This window comes from Rutilus rutilus (assembly GCF_951802725.1).
Source record: "Rutilus rutilus genome assembly, chromosome: 4".
Lineage (NCBI taxonomy): Eukaryota > Metazoa > Chordata > Actinopteri > Cypriniformes > Leuciscidae > Rutilus > Rutilus rutilus.
The window spans coordinates 7,470,189-7,489,975 of record NC_140212.1 but is presented as its reverse complement, the minus strand read 5'-3'; the positions used below and the strand labels follow the sequence as shown (position 1 = coordinate 7,489,975).

Genomic DNA, 19,787 nt, shown 5'->3' with positions numbered 1-19,787 from the left:
CACGAGATACGCTGTCAAAAAAAAGAACACGTATAGATTTGTTAAAAAAAAAAAAAAAAAAAAAATTCAGGCTCTACGTACAGGAACAAAATGTAAACGTGCAGTAACAAAAAAAAAAATTAATAATTATGTTTTTGTCTGCAAAAAGTACGCATCGCATTATAGGCTACTTCTTGGAGAAATCAGCATTTGCAGATTTTTACCGTAAAATTTATATTTAAAAAAATATACAAAATAGGTATATTATCATGATACTTTACCATCAACAATGTTTATATGGATAACTGTAATAAAGAGAGAGCTAAGTAAGATGATGTTTGAGATTGATGCATGCAAATGGAAAGAGGACAAATTATTTGCTTTGTTTTATTTTGCACTTTTTGCACTTTTTCTTAGGTAGCTGTACAAACAATAGGTGGTTCTGGGGGGTTTCAGTCCCATGCCTTTAATCCTAGCCCCCTAGAAGTCAGCTCAGCTGTCTTTGCTTAGGTAACAGAATCACACCGATTGCATGAACAGGTGGCTCATTTGGTGGATTTTACTATAAAGACACAATGTTTGGACAGTTGTTCCATAAATGTTACAGTTATGAGTCTCATCACAGAGGAAAAAGCTGAAAAGGCCTACCGGATAACCCCCCTATATCCCACAATCTGAGGCCTGCGTCCTTGCCTGTCAGCATCGACACGCCTCCAAAAGAATTCCAACACTTCCTGTGTAAAGTCCTTTGACCCAGAGTACTTATCACAGCAGAATTAAAAACATTCACAGGCATGTTGTACTGTCAGCCTGCCATCGAATAACAAGCGCTTTACAGCTGACAGTAATATTCCGTTGGAAAATGCCCCAGGGAATTGGCTATATTTATTTATTTATATACATTTGTATAATTATCATTTTTAATAATTATTTTAAAGGAACACTCCACCGTTTTTTTAAAATAGGGCTTATTCACCTTCTTTCCTACATTTAGATATAGTGGGCAAGTGCATGCATTGTTTTAGTTTGACAGGGTCAGCGCTAGCTTAGCTTAGCATAATGAATGGAATCCTTTGTTGCCAGCTAGCATGTCCTGAGTAAAAGTGATATAAAAAATTAAATAAAAAAACCTAATTACTTCTTGTGGCCTGCGTATTCACAACAAGTACAAATAGTGATGCAGATTAACACTAGGCGATTTCCTAGGCAGATATTGACTTATATATTAAGGACTATATTAGGGGGAAGCACAGGCGAAGCACTGCTACTTGGGCGTGATATCTCTGCACCCAAGTAGCAGTGCTTCGCCTGTGCTTCCCCCTAATATAGTCCCAAGTCAATATCTGCATAGGAAATCACCTAGTGTTAATCTGCATCACTATTTGTACTTGTTGTGAAAACGCAGGCCACAAGAAATAATTAGGTGGGTTTTGTTTTTATTTTATATATTACTTTTACTCATGACATGCTAGCTGGCAACAAAGGATTCCATTCATTATGCTAAGCTAAGCTAGGGCCGACCCTGTCAAACTAAAACAATGCATGCACTGAGACAAAAATGCATTTGCCCACCTATCTAAATGTAGGAAAGAAGGTGAATAAGCCGTATTTCAAAAAACGGTGGAGTGTTCCTTTAATAATGAAATTATATTTGTTGGTCATTTTCCTAGTCACTGAGGTTGTTGAAGTCAGAAAGATCCCCAGCCAAAGGAGTCATGTTATTTCATTGCGGGTCAGGTGAATCACATGACACTTTAGCCCTCCATTGTGACGGCCCAAAAGAGCAAATTAATTAAAAACGAAAAAGTAGAAAGTCTGAAAAAGGGAAAAAGATAGAGGAGTGGAGTCACATCCCTCCTGTTTAACAATGGACTCAGTGATCAAGTTTCCCACAATGCCTTGAGAAAAGCAACATTAACAGTCGTGCAGCTGGGCCACCTCCATATCCAGTTCCTAAAAGGAGCCAGTCACACTATCGAGCCAAAAGGGCCACCATGCACTGCACCTGCGTATCTGAAAGAAAAGTGCATTGTGGGTTACAGTTGATCCAATCAGAGAAGCATGAAATTATATTTAGCTTGATATTGCAGAATAATTACACCTGAACACAAAAAATGCCCATGTAGGCATATATCTTATATATATATCTTTATATATATCTAGTGTAAAGCCTATATCTTTCACCACATATTCTAATGAAACAGAAAAGTGACAAGTGTGAAGACCGCAGGAAGAGTCGTGGGTTGTGCTTTGGCCCTTTGGTCTGCGCCACGTGACAGGAAGGGCAAATGTGTCTAAAGGTAGTGCTCTGCGTGTAAAGGTGTCCGGGCCTCCATTGCATGATACTTAGTCTGTTGGGAGAATATAAAGCGAAGCTGTTTTGGCCCGGATTTGAAAGTCACATGACATCCTGTCAACAAACCAATAGACAGGAAGTGGTCTCTTGGCTGATTGAAAATCATAGGTAATTTCAGAGCATCCCAATTCCTTATGTCACAATGTGGATGAGGAAAACCCTGCTAATATTGATAAATGTGTTTTGGATGAAAAAATGTTCTTATTATTATCTTAATTAAAAGTTTAATGTGTTTTTCAATGCTCAGTGTTTCAAAGCATAAAGTATTACAAAAATACACATATGAATTTATGATTAAATATATAATACATACAGCTGTTACAACCCTGGTCAAGGGTCAGGGAAAAAACATAAATAAAAAAATCTGAACCCACAGACACTGTGTGCTTGTCTTTATTTTAGATATTTTTTGGCACCACTCAAAATTCAGGCAATCTCTTCAGAATTGGGCAAACCCCAAACCAAAAGATACCGCAGACTAAACCCACAAATACTCAATATACTACGTGGAAATAAAGAAAAATAAATGACGGTCTGTCCTAACCTCCAAAACTGCACCAAAACCAGGAGAAAAGGATTTACAATCAAAAATAAATGGCACCCCTTCAGCCTCTGTGGTGAAAAAGCACCATAATATTCACACTTACACTATTTACAATGAAGTTTTTTAAAGAAAAAAGGCGTCACACTCGCCAGCTCAGCAGAACAAAACAAAGAAAAACAACCAACAGACGGGTTTAAGAAACAAAACAGTAATCGACACAAGAAAATAAAGAAATAAACATTCACAATGATTTAACAGCAAGTCACTCTGCTAGAATATAATACAACGCTAAATTACTATGACACACTGATTCATTGGCTCTATCACTCTCTCTCTCTCTCTCTCCTCGCCACCTTTAGCTGGTGTGTGGTGAGTATATGTCATCTACCGTCGTACATGCTGCACACTGGGACTGGTTGAGGAGAGATTCCCTGATATGACTGTAAAGCGCTTTGGGTGTACAGTAGTACAAATGAAAGCGCCATATAGATACCTCATCCATTCGTTCATTTATTCATTACTCTGAAGTGTTTATTTTGTCCTAATGAACTGACTTCCTCGTATCAATAAATGGCCATAAAATTCTGATATGAGTTGACATTATTTTACTATGTGAGGAGAGAACATTTCAGAGAGCCGCTTATACTGTATATGTGTTGTTTCGTTAAAAAATACCAATATTTAGCTGCTATATGATCTTTATTTTGATTCTGTTCTGTGTATAGTAAATTCAGCCATTTTGAGTTTCTTACATTTGTGTTTTGACATCAAACATAAAACATGAAACATGTTGTTTACAGATGCATCAGATATTCCACCTTAACAACCCATGCAAAACTGACAGGAAGTGACATTTGATCAAATTCATGGACAAATTTGCATGAAGACATAGGCAATGCATAAATAATATTGGATAAAATCCTGTTTATTCTCTTCCATATCAAAAAGTTGAATTGACAGACCAAATCATGTCTTGTTTAATGTTTATTTTACACTCTATTTTACTTTATATTAATATTGCTTTTATTTTTATGACTATTACTGGTGCCTTATTGATATTTCGGCAATTATTGTATCCAAAACAATCAAGCTAATCACACTTAGAAGAAAAGGTTCTATATAGATTCTGTAGGGGTTCCCATCATGCAGCATTTTATGGATTTCATTTTAATTAATTAATTAATTCAGTTTTAATTCAGTTTTAATGTTATGAATTAAACAGCTCGTAAACATACTTGATCACTAGAGAGAAAAAAAACTCATTAAACATCTGATGAAAGTATTATGCAATCATTTAAGACATTTCTCCTTGGCATAGTGTATACTTTGAAACTGGAAAAAAAAGACCAGGTAAACCATGTGGTCTATGCTGCTAAGAAACTATGGTAAACTTAAAAAGTCGAATTAACTTGAACAATGAAGCAGGAGAAAGTAACCAGTACCTGCAAGATCAATCCTGTTCAAATGCAGGATGGGAATATAACAATGAGTCATGTGGGGATGATGAAGTAACAGGATGAAACATACGAGGCGGTCGGTGTTTGCGTTGATACACCAACATTCATTCATCTTTTATAACTGCCAGCAGTTTGAACCACTAGCACAGAGTCTCGTGACTTTGTCTTCATCCATTTGTGGAAATATAGCCTACCTCCATTGTTCCCCTGCGGTCACACCCAAACACAACCGCTGAAGCAGATAGCCATTCCCACACACAAATCTAAAGATAAGTGTAGTGTATGACATAGCTGCACTGGCTGATGGGTAATGGTAACAAAAAAGAAACAGAAGCCCAGTAATACAAACATGACTGCTAACTGTCCATCCCAGCAATGCAAATAAACTTGATTGTGAGCCATAACAAACCAGTTGCGTTCTCAAACTCAAACGTTCTGCCATCGTAAACATGAGAAGGAAACGAGCACAGTGGGAACAAGCATGTTTTCAAATCGATTTAGCACAGGGATTTACTATTTCATACTGGGGAGGAAGAAGAGTGAAGAGACGATCACTGGTATTTCAGCAAAAGGACCGCCATTGGAGAGGTTTGTTTTTGTAATTGAAATGTTTAAGATATGTTGTTTACGTGCACTTTGAACGTAATGAGAATTTCCCGCTGGGATACCAAATATAGGCTACTATTACTTTCTGTTTTGAACCCCGAAATCTCTCATCATGACATTGTTGATATTTATTAAGTGTAGTTATAGTAATGTTCACTAGGGGGCAGCATACAAGAGACAACCGTATACTATCTATCTATCTATCTATCTATCTATCTATCTATCTATCTATCTATCTATCTATCTATCTATCTCTTCATATCTTCACACAGTTATCCTGAACCAGCTTCAGCTTGCATCTAAAATGCATTAAAACTACCAAAACACTTCATACATGACTTATTCAGTTTTATATTGTGTTAGGATTTTAACTTATGTTTAACAGTTTGTGGAAAAAGTATAAAACGTGCAAATTGTCCCTTAGGTACATAGTTTGTGTCTGAGTGAGAAAAGAATTCATGTAATTCGGAAGATTTATTGAATATATATATATATATATATATATATATATATATATATTTTTTTTTTTTTTTTTTTTGCCAAAGCAATGGAAAATGATCCACAGTTTAGTCCACATAGACTGCAGTTGTGCTGTGAGAAGAGTTTTGAAAAAGTGACCTTAATATTGAGAAACGGTTCTTAGTGATTGTAAAAAAACAGTCACAACAAGTGTAAATAACACATATTTTATATTGTAGTGTATTAATATATATATGACATGTATGGCATGTCATTTTTCCCAAAGATTTGTTTCTTATACTCAGAATTATTAAAATGTGGGAAGCTTTTTTTATCTCAGCTATTGCTAATGAAAATATCCATGTCATCATATGATTTGGGAAATTCAACACAGTTTAACAGGCGTCTTGTGTTTTGCGGTTTGAACTGGATTCATCGGCTGTGGTTAGCAGTTAGTCATGTAAACTAATTGGCACAGCTGATGAGAGATCAGAGGAAGAGACCAATTGCTCTTGTCTGTGATTTGGCTCCACTTCACAGTTCTGATGTCACATGATTTTTCAGGATCTGGCTCCCAGACACGTACAACTTGCTGATCTCTAAGAATCAGTCACCTTGGTTCATTACACTGTATATTCACTTTAATTGTGGTTGCCACTAACATACAAAGCAGCAGAACACATTTACTTATTTAAAACAGAAACAAAGAACTTTAATAAATGTCCAACACTGACCTGAATAAGTGACATATATTCACCCACTGGAGCCGTGAGGCACTGTGCACCGTGAAGGAATGTGATTAGTAAACTATCTGATTTCATATAAAGTCATGAAATAAAAATGGACAATTATTTATTTTTTTATGGAATATTACAGTATTTATTATAAATTATTTATCCATGCACACATCATTATTTTTATATTATATGACATCTCTCTTCTCTGATGACGTGTTTACTGGCGTGAGGGCGGGGCAACCTGTCACTCACATGAGATCCACCAATAGCAAACCACAACTGAACCATCCGATCAATTCCCCATGGACAATATCAAGTCCCGCCCTACATTTTTTCTTGTTCGAGTAGCCGTTTCACTCGGATATACCTGACTATGAAGAAAAGCCTCCCATTTCATGCTGGATTTTATCTTAGAGTGCTGATGAAATCTTCTTAAATCCTTTCTGTATTTGATATTGATGGCACGGTTGTTGCTCAAACATGGACAAATTTTCATAAAATCATTCAGAAGCTTAAATTAAACATACAAGAGCTTGTGACACCTTGATTTTTCAAGGAAAACGGGAAAATACCACAAATTGTTGAAGTTTAAAGTTTGTTTTTCACATGCTCAATTGGCATTGAAATTGCAGCATGATAATAATAGTTCATGACAACCATATAAAACTAAAAACTAAGTTTCACTATTCATAATAAAATATTGCTGTGAAATGAATGCAGATTAGATAAGCTTATGTCATCATTGCGGAAGACACTTAAGCCCATTCAAACTAAAGAAAGACTCACAAGTGTACAATTCTCCATTCAAACACTTGTACAACATTAAATGACTTTGCAGATAATCTCACAACAACAAAAAAGTGCACAAAAGTGTTTGCTTTCTGTGACACAATTGGAAGAGAATGTCTATCCATCCAATCAATTATCACTAAAATGCACATTGATTATGCGAGGGTGCGTCCTGTCCTCCTGAATTTCTGGGGAAGTCTCTTTAGCATCCTTATCCCCTCTGCACACTCACCCCAATGGGTAGAGATAAACACAAGAGAAGGGGTTTAGTGTAGTGAACTGGTAAAACTATGTGGAAAAATCTTGTAAATTGGGTTACTGTTACCATTTAAAGGGGTGCATTTTGTTTTTGATCAGAACGTGGATGGTCAATGTCACCAAATAATGCAAAAACTATATATTGCTTATCTCATAAAGATAAAAGAACGCCTGTTATTCAAATTATAAAGCGTGTATAAAATGCAATATCAAGCAAGTTATGCGTAAAATAACTGCATTTGACACCAATCAAGTTTGTCCATATATAACAATGACTCACAGTAGCTGTGTGATCCAGTGTGTATTCGACACACCTTTGAAAAATCGCACTAGTCCCGCCCATACCATATTTAAACGCGCCAATGTCAGCTGAACCTCAGACTTCACGAGAGCTTGATCTTGGCGGGCGCGTGCACACCCGTGGGAAAATTCTCAAGACAGATTTGCGCGTGGCACTAGATCTTAACCTGAGATAAAGGTCAGTAAAGGTTATATGTATGATGTACTAGTATAACATACTCAGAATGTAGGCTATTTTATTATATTAAGGAAACTAAGGGAAAGGTGTAGGTTATAATTAGTTGGCAACTAATTAGAGCTGATGGACTGATATAGTTTGCACCACTCTAGTTTTGTTTAATCATATAATTGTACTAAATGCCGGCATTTATACCAGAAGTAGGCTATTTGATGCAAAGCAGATTCCTAGCAATAATGAGTTATAAATATGTGCGGGGGAGAAAATGTAGTAGGCATCAATTAATATTTTCCTTTTCTTTATTTTAAGAGCACCACAGTACCCTGGAGTTGGACATTTTGGGTCCAACTTGGAAGTTTCAGTAGCTGGAAATTCAACACTGACCAGGTGCATTGAAAGCCCCCTCCTGACCAAGGGGGCGCGAGAACATTATTCGCCCACGATGAGAGCACTTTTCCCGGTTTTTGTGTATTGCATCAGCCTGTTCTCCTCACAACTGTTGGCACTACCGGTGAGAAACAGGTAGGAATCCGCCTTTTAAATGTCTCAGATTTGTTGGTCGGTCCAACTTTTGTTCTGGATGCTCATTATTAGTAGGGAGGTTGCCTATGTGTGTTTTTTTGCGGTGAAGTAATCTAACCAAGCTCTCTGAGGGATGAAAAAACGGTTGAGGTGTCTATTGAATGAATCGTTCTTTTGAGTCGAATCTTTTTAATGAATCCGCTGAACGGGTTTACAAAACCGGTCTAAATGATTTGTTCCCGCATCGGCTCGAGTCAATAAATCACTGATTTAAACCAAAAACTGTCTGAAAATGCAAGTAACTTGCTTTCCGAATCGCAGAAATTTTACAGATACAACGTAGCTACTGGACAAACTGAGTAGGTTTTGATCTATTTTTTTTACAGTCTATGGTTTTGATAAATAGCCTAGCATTTCATTAAAAGGGGCAAAAACCTTTTCAAGCAAGAAATGCATACATTTCAGTATTATTTATTATAAATGTAAATTATATTAAGGACTTTATGTTTTTATGAACTGGATAAGGATGAAATTACAATAAAGACCCGTATTAATAAAATGCATGAACAGCAGCAAGAAACGGCTTTATTGAAATATTATATGAATCTTTAAAACGCATTGATCAAAAGAACCGAGTCGAATGCGCAAATTCAGTCTTTGCTCCTTCAAAAAGTTAAACAACACTGTTGAAAGGCACACTTAACTTTTTCCCCCCAAAGTATTTCGAAGTAGACTGGCACCAGGGATGTATTATGTAAAGAAAAGAGTTTGTTACACAAAGAGAGGATGTTTTGTCGCGACTCGCTTTAGATAGCTAATGGTTCCAGTGAACAAGGTCAGTTAGGATGGTAGACGTGACTGTATAAACGCACGCATCCCACCATTCATTCACCAGCATAGTTGGCCGCCTGCTTCTTGGTAAAGCAAACTTTTACAGTACCACTTTACGATAGTAGTTTATAAATATAGCCTGCCGATAAGAAGTTTAGGCTATATACATTCTCGTACACAAAATTTGCATAACAGTAACTATTTGAATGCGCATTGAATGCTTGTTTGAGAGTCACATGACCAGAGCTGTTTAATTAATTCCAGTTTGTGCCTCTGAAAGATGATGGCTGTGTCAAAGCTCCATAGAATCATTAAACATGTGCATAAATATAATACTTAAAGGGTCTGTTATTAATATATTATTAATGATTATTCATATAAATCATGCTCACATCACATCGAATTTATGCAGAAAAATTTGTGACCAGTGGGGAAGCCCAAAACCTCATTTTGGATAAGGAACTGGCTAAGTTACATTATGAAAAGTCGATTTCCAAGTACTTTTACATGTGCATTTATTATGGGATTTTCATTTCCCTTTCCCCAAAATTTCCTGATATAAGAAAAACTTTAAAAGTTTCCATAGCCATCTTACTGTGGAACTTTTTGACTAGTTTCCCGCCTGTGACCAGGAAAAAACTTTTCTGAACCTTTATTAGAAAAGGCGTGCAGTTTGTGTCCAACGAGTAAAAACAGGTTCAGATAAGACAGTTTTACTATATACAGTGTGCCCTTTTAAATAATGTAAGCAGCTTAAGTCATTGCATCATCTAGTTTTTGGCTCCTACCCTCAATTAGAGTCAATTGGTGCTCATCATGTGATTAATAAAATATTTTGTGACTGCCATGCCTTTAAAAGCGACACAAATGAATGTGCAATGTGTTTTTTTGAGCTGTGATAAACGTTTGTATCATTTCTGAGTCAAGGTTAGGCGAATAAGAAACAGCCTGACTGAGTGGTGCTGCATGGAAATAGAGTATAATTCCTCAACAAATGTGACAAAATGGTAGTTTTTTAAACAGATTGGTGTGGTATCAAGATGTTAAGTTATACTGTATTTTTTATTTGATTGGCAGCAAATCTCTGAAATAGGATATTGGGGTAGTTATTCCTGAAAACCGCAATTTAAATGTATTAAAGCAATGACATGCTTTGTCAAGCCATTATTTCTGGCTGATGACTGGCAGACAAAAGGAATGAATTGCAAAGTATGAGTGTCTGTGTGCCCTCTTCTGGCTGACACCTGCATACTGTGCTCACATCTGTTTTGCTGAACGGTGCAATTCTCTTCATCTTGTCAGCCTGAGGAACAGACTCAGAGGAACTAAAACTGATACTTCAGGCTTTGAAAAGCTGTAATAGAAAATTGTAATCCCTCCCAATCTGAATGCCAAAATTTAATGGGTAGTTTTTTTTCCCCAGAACTTTTTCTTACCTTCATAGAAGCTCATTAATATCTTGTGTGACACTCTTGCACCCAATACTGTTACATGACTAACCATAATGTCAAGGGAAGGACTGTATTTGTCCTTGACCTACAATATTTGCAGTATAATTGTTGCACATGCATTCCACATGCTTTTCTGCTGGTCTGTGCAATATTTGGTGAGGACATTAGACTCATATTTAGTCACAGGCGTCTGAATAGTTGATTTACAGGTACAAAGCGACAATAAACAGCTGATAAATACTGTGGTGTCAGACAGTTTTTGATTACTGCAATAATGTCAGGTGCCTTTAAAGAGACAATTCACCCAAAATTAAAATATCTGTCATCATTTATTAACCCTCACGTCATTCCAAGCCCATTTGAGAGGTTTAGTAGGATGTTCACACTGCTCTTCTGCATACAATGAAGTGGCCGGGTTCTTCAAATCTCCAAAAAGCCTGATAAGAGCATCGCAAAAGAAGTCCCTATCTCATCTCTGACCTTTCAAAATCTCTCCCTCTCAGCTTTTTGTCTCTCTTGTCTTAATTCATCTCAGAGAACTCTACGTTCTTCACATGGACTCACTCACTCAGTGTTCGATAACCATCCATGTACCCAGAACGTACAGCAACCTTTGCAATATCAGTCAGGGATTTTTATTGTTTAACATGCGGTGACATGCTGTCCCTGAATCGAAAATGGCGGTTAGTGAAACCCGTTGTGGTGGTTTAAACATGATTTTGGTCTCTGGAAAAAAACTACGCAAACATAGCCTAGTTTTCTCCGTTACATAATATCTCAAGGTTTAGTTTGTGAGAGAATATGCGGATAGGCAGGAGCCAAGCGACAGGTCCAATGTAGATTTTTTTTAAACTACTTTCGGACATCGGATCGCCCCACTGTGGTGGGGTTAGATTATTTGCTGTACACCATATATATATATATATACATATATTCCTGATTAGCGACTGTTTCAATGGGCCTCTATACGTTAGCCGTCCGCCATATTGGAACGGTCAAAGCCGGTCCATGAACAGTTGAGAGGAAGTTGACTGAGCGTCTGCAACCGTACTTAAATGCATGTTTGAATATCTATATCTGCAATAGACTTCAGCAGATGATTTTGCTAAACTAACACAATACGGCAAGACGAAGGGCTTAGCTAACACGACAATAAAAAGTTACCGTAGTAAAAGTAAAAGTAAAAACATTAAAAAGTACCATAGTGAAAACCTGTAATATTTTGTTAATATTCTCAGAATCTGCGCAATGTTGAGCGTGAGTGTCTTAATGTGAGTGACGACACGTTGACTGTTCCAAGATGGCGGTCGATGACGTGTCTGGAGCGGTTGAATGTGGAATCTATGTATATATATCTATGGTTTTCACAACAATATGGAACAAACATTGTAGATTCCCCAAGAGACATTCAGGGATCAGTTATATACCATTTCTTTCTTAGTGTGAAGAACATTTCAATAATCTGAATTATTTTTTTAGACTATAAAGAACCTTTTGTGTATGTCAAAGGTTCTTCATGGAACATCAATGCTAGTAAAGTACCTTTATTTTTAAAAAGTGTATCATCTGCATTCCATGACTGAAGCGAACACTGTCTGGTTCAACGCTGTGGTCGAGAGGATTGGCTCTCTATATGATAATTCACTGAAATTTGGGACATTTGATCCTCTATAATCAGGATTTAAGGAAGTCGATGTTACTGTCTGTTATGTAGGGCATCAGACAAAGCAATGTTCTTCTACTGTCAATTAAGTAAAATGCTGTTTGGTTGTCAAATTAAGCTATTGATTTCCTATTGTTAACTCTGGAGGAAACAAGTCCTAAAGCTCACTCAAGGGGAAGCGTGCTGTCTATCACGAGTTGGTTCACACTCAATGGGAATCTGGGCCGGTCATGTTTGGACTTGAGTTATGCAGTCCTCCGTTTACAACACAAACATTAGCATTTTACACCACGCCGCTTGGTCATTATTGTTAGAGGCGAGAGGAAAAACTCATCTGTCTGGCAGAATTCCGTGGTGGATTAGTAACTAAGACCTGAATTCCTTCCTCCTCATCCTCAAGCGGCATGTTTCCACTCTGATCAGAAACCATAAAAACAAACACAGAATAGGAGGAAGGGCTTAAAAAGCCCTTATCAACGCCATAATCTAACCATTAACAGACTTAAACTGTGGATAGCAATAGTGAAACTCAAAAAAGTGAAAGTGAGTCTGAGAAAGTGAGTTTAATGCTTAAAGTGCCCATATATATATTTATTTATTGATTGATTGATTGATTGATTGATTGATTGATTGATTTAAACACCTTTCCAGCCTATAACCCCAACATTGTAAATTATATGGAATTTAAAATGATATAAAACATTTTTTATATGTATATTAAACCTATTATATTAATTAAACATATTATGTTTAATATTTAACACTTAAAAACTTTTTTTATCCTACTGTTTCTGAACATAAAGTTCCCATTATGTACATTATAACCATGATAAAAGCTGGTTTTAATGGAACAAACATCTCATAGTAATTAGAGAAGGTCACTTGGTTTGACTCGCAGTCACTTTTCCCATAAAAGAACGCAGGTACTATAATTACTTTTTTTCTGTCTAGCTAAATATAACCAGCTGATGACCAATTCACAAACAGCCATGACCAGTTTCATAGAGGTGCAAAAATCCCAACCTTACTGCAAGAACAAACAATAATACTGGATTGATCTGGATACATCTGACCTGCCTCTCTCAGAGAAGGATCAAGTAGTAAATCACAATCAAATATCATATCTCCTTGTTTCCCCACATAGCATTTGTTCAAACAAGGCATCACAGGGTTTTCGTGGCAGTCCGCCAGTACCAGGCTGACAAGAGGTGTGCAGCAAAGAGCATGTTGCATTTCAAAAGATTAAATCACTCACGACACAAAGTCCACTATCAAAGACTGTTACTTCAGGACATAACCAGATTGATTGCTCATTTGATAGAGCCTTAACTTTAATTCGACGAAAAACCTGACTGCTTCTCTGGTTTCTGGGAGTGCCTCGTCTTTTCAGCGCATTGCAAGCAGAGTTTCTGCAAAACATGATTACCACCTTTATCCCAAGATGGGTTGAATTTCGAGGGGCAGGTGCTAATTTTCCTAGCTGAACACTATGCTCAGCGTAGAAATACCCCAGAATCACAGATCCTATTTCATTGTGGTCTGTTGGTTAAATGTCGCCAGGTGAGATTTTTAATTAGCACGTTTGTTCAATTATATGGAAAGTGGCTGCCCTTCTCAAGTTTATTCACAGTATAACAGAAGGATCACAATAAGATGGATAAACAGGACATTTCTAGAAGAAACAACAGCTATACTTGCTCTTACATCCTGGCAACCTTCCTTGCAAAGTGAGTGAGTTTTGCTGATGACACATAGGATGAGCCATGAGACAGGGTGGTCTAGCAGACATTTTAAAGGATTTGAGAAATATGGATGTGCGACAATGAAGTCTCTGAGAAGGTCAGAGGGCACACGGATGAAGTCTACGGGCAGCTTATCTCTGCTTAAGCATCTAAAAAAAGTCATAGTTGGATCAAGCTCAAAGAGAAACTGCTGGTCAGGGGGGGCGAACACTTAATTTTGATCATGTGAAGCTGCTGAGATAGTTTTCAGAGGTGTGGAGACTTAGTTGCTGAATTCGCAAGAATTGAACATATTAGACCAGTGGCATTACATTACATTAAAACAGGGGTGAAAGTACTATTAAACTGAGACACTTTGGGCAGATAATCATTATATTTTAAAGAGGTGGTATTTTGGTTGACCACAATGCAAAAGAAAAAAACAGCTGGCTGCATAGTTTGCACACTGAGCAAGTAATCTTTCTGAGGAAATAAGATATTAACAAGATAAAAGAAGAAAATTCATATTTAAAAAAAAAAAAAACGTATCGTGAAATAAACCAATCAGAGCATCATCTCACATCTCCTTTAAGAGCAGGCGTGCTTGTTCCATGGCGGATTGCTATTATAACGGCGGGTTTGCCAGGCGCACGCCAGGAGCGGTTCACACAATATTATATATATACACACATACAGTATATAAATAATATAAGGATATTATATTAAAACATATATTTACATTATATTAAGAATAAAAAATATAATACCTAATAAATAGGCCTAATTATTAAACTTTTGGATGGAAAAAAGAGCAACTGCATGAGTAACTGATATTTCTGGAAAGTTTGTTTTTTAAGCTTTCAAGAATGTGTGAGCAAAAATGCTAAACGCACGTCTGGCACAAGTCAGTGTTACTCAGCAATTCTTTTCACTAAGTTTAGTATGACAGCGTGAGATTAGATGGTGTGGTCCAACCTAACAATACACCCTGTCATTTCTCAAATTTCAGCTTTAGGGTTTTTGTATAAATGGGTTGCTCTTTTATAGTTATGCTTTCCCATTTCATTTGGAAATAAAAGTACAAAAATGCAGGGATCTTTGCGAATCACGAGGCGTAAAAAAGCCATCGCTTTAACGTGCACCTGCCATGATCTGCTAACCGCTGCTTGCTAATTCTAAGAGCAAGACCTGAATTAGTGGCCTGTGCAAAAAAACAAAGGTTTCAGTGTCTAGTGTGATAATCAAACAGAGGGCAGATGGCCTCAGCCATTAACCAGAGTAAATCAAGTGTGTTTACCGTACGCTGTGTCCCAAAGAGTCATACCCTTTTTGAACAGTGAGCATTTATTGTGTGGTTGCAGTAAATGTTTGCACGGTTGACCAAACTGCACATTTAGTATCAGCAGTAAATGATGCTTAATGTTGAATCAACCCTTTTATGTGCAATAAATAGTTGCATAAACTCAAATTTTACTATTAAATGTGCTATTATTTCATTTCTTCTAATAGTTTTGTACTTAAAACCTTTACAACCGATATTCATGCACTAGCTAAATAAATAAAAAGTGTAGTTTATTTAGAAAAATGTTTGATGACCTGCCTATTTCATAGATATTAATCACCAAAATCTACAAAAATGGACTTGAAACATTCATATAACTTTTTTTTTTACTTTATATCAATTTTAGTTAGGTGTTAAGTAGCCACTATATAAAATGTAATGTAATCATATAATATTTCTTACTATAAATTTTTTGCATATTGTGTGTTTGACAAATATGGTCAAATATAATTCAGATTGACCAATCAGAATGAAGTATTCCAGAGTGTAATAAAATAACATATCAATTCCTGTTCAAGAGCAATATTTATAAGTCCTACTTCTGTCTCATTGCAGGTTGGGCTTCATGACAAGACTCCATCAGTCAAGAGAGGAAGGCCCCATCTCTCCAGATGTCACTGAGCGCCCAAATACTGACCATGGCGTCTCCATCGACCGCACTGTTCTGTGGAGGGCCATCCTCTCCAGACCTCCACCTCCAGACCCAACAGGAAACCCACTCCACGTTGGTCAGCCAAAAGCAGGAGAATCCAACGAAACAGGTGAAAGCCCTAGGAAGAGAGACCGTCGCAACGTGCACTCGCGAGGCCACCACGGCCGGCTGATGCGCGTCGGATGCATCCTCGGTACCTGCCAGGTGCAAAACCTCAGTCACCGCCTCCACCAGCTGGCCGGCCAAAGCGGGCGCGAAGAATCCCCCATTAACCCGCACAGTCCACACAGCTACGGATGAGTCTAGGGGGACGTCCGGCTAAAACTAAGACCAAGAAAACCGTGTTACAAGTCTCTGTCCTGGTGTTTGTCTGTTTTATTGCGGTACTGCTGTAGTACTCTTTCCTGCTCTCTGCCTTGGTTTTCTGGAGCGTATACTGTGCCTTTTTGGACAGAAAGGACCTCTTGTTACTTGATGGCAACTTTTGAATTCGGTGCCTCTGAAACACTTTGACTCTGGCCTCTCATTTTATGGTACTCAAAACAGTTTCTTTATTTTGATATTGTCATCTTGTTAAGTCCTCAGATAACAGATTATTCCGGGTTATGCCGCATTACATCCAGACTCATCAAAGGCCGTTAACTTCTACACCACTGATCAAACCCGCTGAGCCTTTAATGTGGATTTCAACAAGGCGTGCGATCGGATTTCTGTCAGTCTGAGGGCCGTGTGTTCGAAAAGACTCTGAACTCTCCCACCTCGTGTCTCCAATGCACTTTTAAGAAGAAAGCAGACTTTCTCTGGTGGCTTCGGAGCTTGTTTAAGACCCCCACCTGATACCTTCTCACATGTATAGTTACTGCAAGTTTGGGTTTAAATCCTGGGTTTTAGACAATGGCGAATTGTGAATTTATAAACACAGTGGTCTCTTGATTGAACCCGCGGACAATACAGTAGCGACTGCCGCTGAATCCGGATTAACACATTGTTGCTTTTCCATGCACTTTGAGGTCTGGCGCCTGGAATATTACACTTCACGTGATTTATAAAGTCACGAGAATGAGTTATAATCCCCAAAGTCTCAGTTTCCACTCTGACAGAATCCTGCTGAGCTTTGCCACATTTCATAAACAGAAGCAAGACTTTTCGGAGCATTCTTAAATGATGGCTAAAGCTCACCCATAAATAGCCATAGCCTAGGTTACGGCTCCATAACAAAGGAGAAAACTAGCCGAAGGGCTATTTGAAAACCATTTCTCCCATCTTGATAATGAAAAAAACATTGTCATCATTCACTCACCCTCATGTCGTTCCAAACCCTATATGAGCATCACAAAATAAGATATTTTGAAAAATGCAATGAAAGTCAAAGTGATTCACTGTTGGTTTTGGACCCCATTGACTCACATTGTATGGACAAAATATCAAATGCCCTCAAAATATTCTCAACACACATCGACTGGCGTCATTTAAGTCATTCACAAGCTCATTCCTGTAACTCTAATTAAAGATCGTAGTTATACCAAAATATGAGGCGCGAGCGTGCCAAAGTCTTTCGGGAACATGGCCTTCCAAAAACACTCTCCATCCGTGTCATGTATTTTAAGAATTCCCTTTTGTTATAATAATCATGTCTGAATACGTGGGTGGATACACACACCAAAAATACCCAGCAGACAAGCTGTAAAAACCCGAGCGATTTAAAACTTCTAGAAACTTTCCCTGGCTTTTTGGGGGTCTGTGGATGTCGGGGGAATGCTGCGAGACATCAAAGTGCATGTCTGAGGATTAAAGTAGTTGAAGTAATCCTAAAAATCCTACTTAAACATCAAATACTCAACTTCTGCAAGGTGTCCAGGCCAAACTCTCAGAAAGCATTAGGTTTCCCACTATGTGATGTATGTTATAGGACAACTTGCTTTCAAATTACTCCAGAACCGACCAAAAAAAACCTGAATTTACTTGATACCTTTCTGTGCATTCACTCTATACTGTTATTCAGTGATCTTTTATCTTTACATAGGCTTGATTTTCAATTGGATTTGTTGGTGTTGATAACTGTAAAAGTCTTTCTCTTTGTCCTGGCTGATTCTAATGATGATGATCATAGGAAGTAATAGTAATCGCTGGTGCTTTGGCGCTAATCTGCACTAAGGCTCTCTATATATATATATATCTTCGACACCATTCTTTCTGCTGTAATCGATCTGATTAATGTCTCTCGTGACTGATCATTAAAAGGCTTTTAAACTGCTGAGAGCCTGGTTAATCTGTACTTTTTGTGTACATGCACAGGGAGAGCCTCATGTTGACTTATATATTGATCACATTCCTTTTTTTCGACTATTTAACTATCTATTTATTTATTGTCGGATCAGTTGTTGTGAACGTCTTGGTGACATGGGTTGGAACGTAACAAGTGCGTCAGTATCTGGCCCTGATCGCTCTTCGTACGCGCGTGTTTTTGTGTGCTGTCCCTGTGTATCGCATATTTTCATGACCTTTGTCCCCCTTTAAAGCCCTACTTGGTTCATTAAGAATAACACAATCATTAGCTTTCACAGACGAGCACTGGGCACAAACTGTCTTAATGATGAAGGAATACAAAGAACGTTATGAATCTGTGACTTTTAAAGACGTATGTGTGAGTGTGTATGAACGTCATCCTGACCATGAGCGTAACCTTTAATGTTTTAGTCGATACTAAAGGTCAGTTGTGTTGTTACTACCATGCGAAGCACTTTAAAGCATGTTTCTATGTTTGTCACTTGAACTTCAGATTTGTGAGTTTTGTGTTATGAATTTGAGCAGGATCTGTACGAATGTATTTTAAAGGGCGTTAGCAACTTAGCACACTGAATTAGGAAGAGGTCAGTATCATGTACACTATCTTTTGTGTATCCTATTATTAGATCTGATATTTAAGTTAATGTATTTATGTTTGCATTTGTGTATCTATGTCACCAAAGACGTTATTTATCACATACAGTGTTTTCTCACACCTCAGAGACGTCCTCTGGGTACGAAAAAATGTGTATATTTTGGGAAGACGATAAAATTAGCCTGTCATGCCCGTACAATGTTCTTTTTTGTCTGTGAAATAAAGCACTACGTAGTAGTGAGATGAAATCTGATGTGTTGTTCTCTTTTAAATGTGAACAGCGGTTGTTTGGTACTTTGAAAGGACACACAGACGTCGCAAAACACAGATTAAAGGGATAGTTCACTCAAAAATAAATATTCTGTCATCATTTACTTACCTGTTTGAGTTTCTTGTTGAATACAAAAGATGATACTTCCATAAGTACTTCCATAAATATGATTAAAATGATGCAAAATCACATGGGTTGAAGTTTCCAGTCATACCAGAGGTCTAGAAAAACATGTTTTATCTTGGTTACTTTTGACCTATTATTCGACACGTTTAGCTGCAGAATAAATGTATCATAAGTGACAAATAAGCCTGTAAATAGGAAATTTGACAACCCAAATCATTTATTTTTCCAGGATGCCACATCCAGATGGTGTTGCTATAAATCCAGGACTATGGAGGGATTATTGGGTCAGATTTAAAACTAAAAGTCTAAATTTGAAATCTGACCCAATAATCTATTATCTATCTATTATTAATCTATCATAGCTATAAGTCCAGGACAGCTGTTGTATCACTCATTATATATAGAAATGAATTTTAATTCTAATTGAATTGTATATATATCACAATTATTACTTACAATAGTATAACTTTTAATTAGAATTAATTTGAAATATAATTTATTATTAAAAATATTTATCTAATTTTGCATTTTTTTTTGTTCTACATAAATTAGCCCAGATATTAAATCATGTTCACTTTTCACAAATTTGCATAAAACATATCTCAGGTCCTCTAGTCACCTTGTACTGCAGTTAACGTTACATAATGCATGACTACTAACTATT

The 19,787-nt window shown here is 37.2% G+C and overlaps 1 protein-coding gene across 1 annotated transcript; it reads left to right on the top strand.

The window, feature by feature from the left end:
* The first annotated feature begins 7,541 nt into the window (after positions 1–7,541).
* Positions 7,542–19,074, top strand: adm2a (adrenomedullin 2a). Its single transcript, XM_084406605.1, has 3 exons — positions 7,542–7,663; positions 7,973–8,185; positions 15,749–19,074. The coding sequence occupies exons 2-3, from the start codon at positions 8,106–8,108 to the stop codon at positions 16,143–16,145; spliced, it is 477 nt and encodes a 158-aa protein (XP_084262731.1). The 5' UTR covers positions 7,542–7,663; positions 7,973–8,105; the 3' UTR covers positions 16,146–19,074.
* The last annotated feature ends 713 nt before the right edge of the window (positions 19,075–19,787 follow it).

Excerpts from the sequence above, each read along its gene's own strand:
- adm2a (XM_084406605.1), top strand. The coding sequence starts at position 8,106 with ATGAGAGCACTTTTCCCGGTTTTTGTGTATTGCATCAGCCTGTTCTCC. Across the intron at positions 8,186-15,748 it reads GCACTACCGGTGAGAAACAG|GTTGGGCTTCATGACAAGAC; the intron begins GTAGGAATCCGC and ends GTCTCATTGCAG.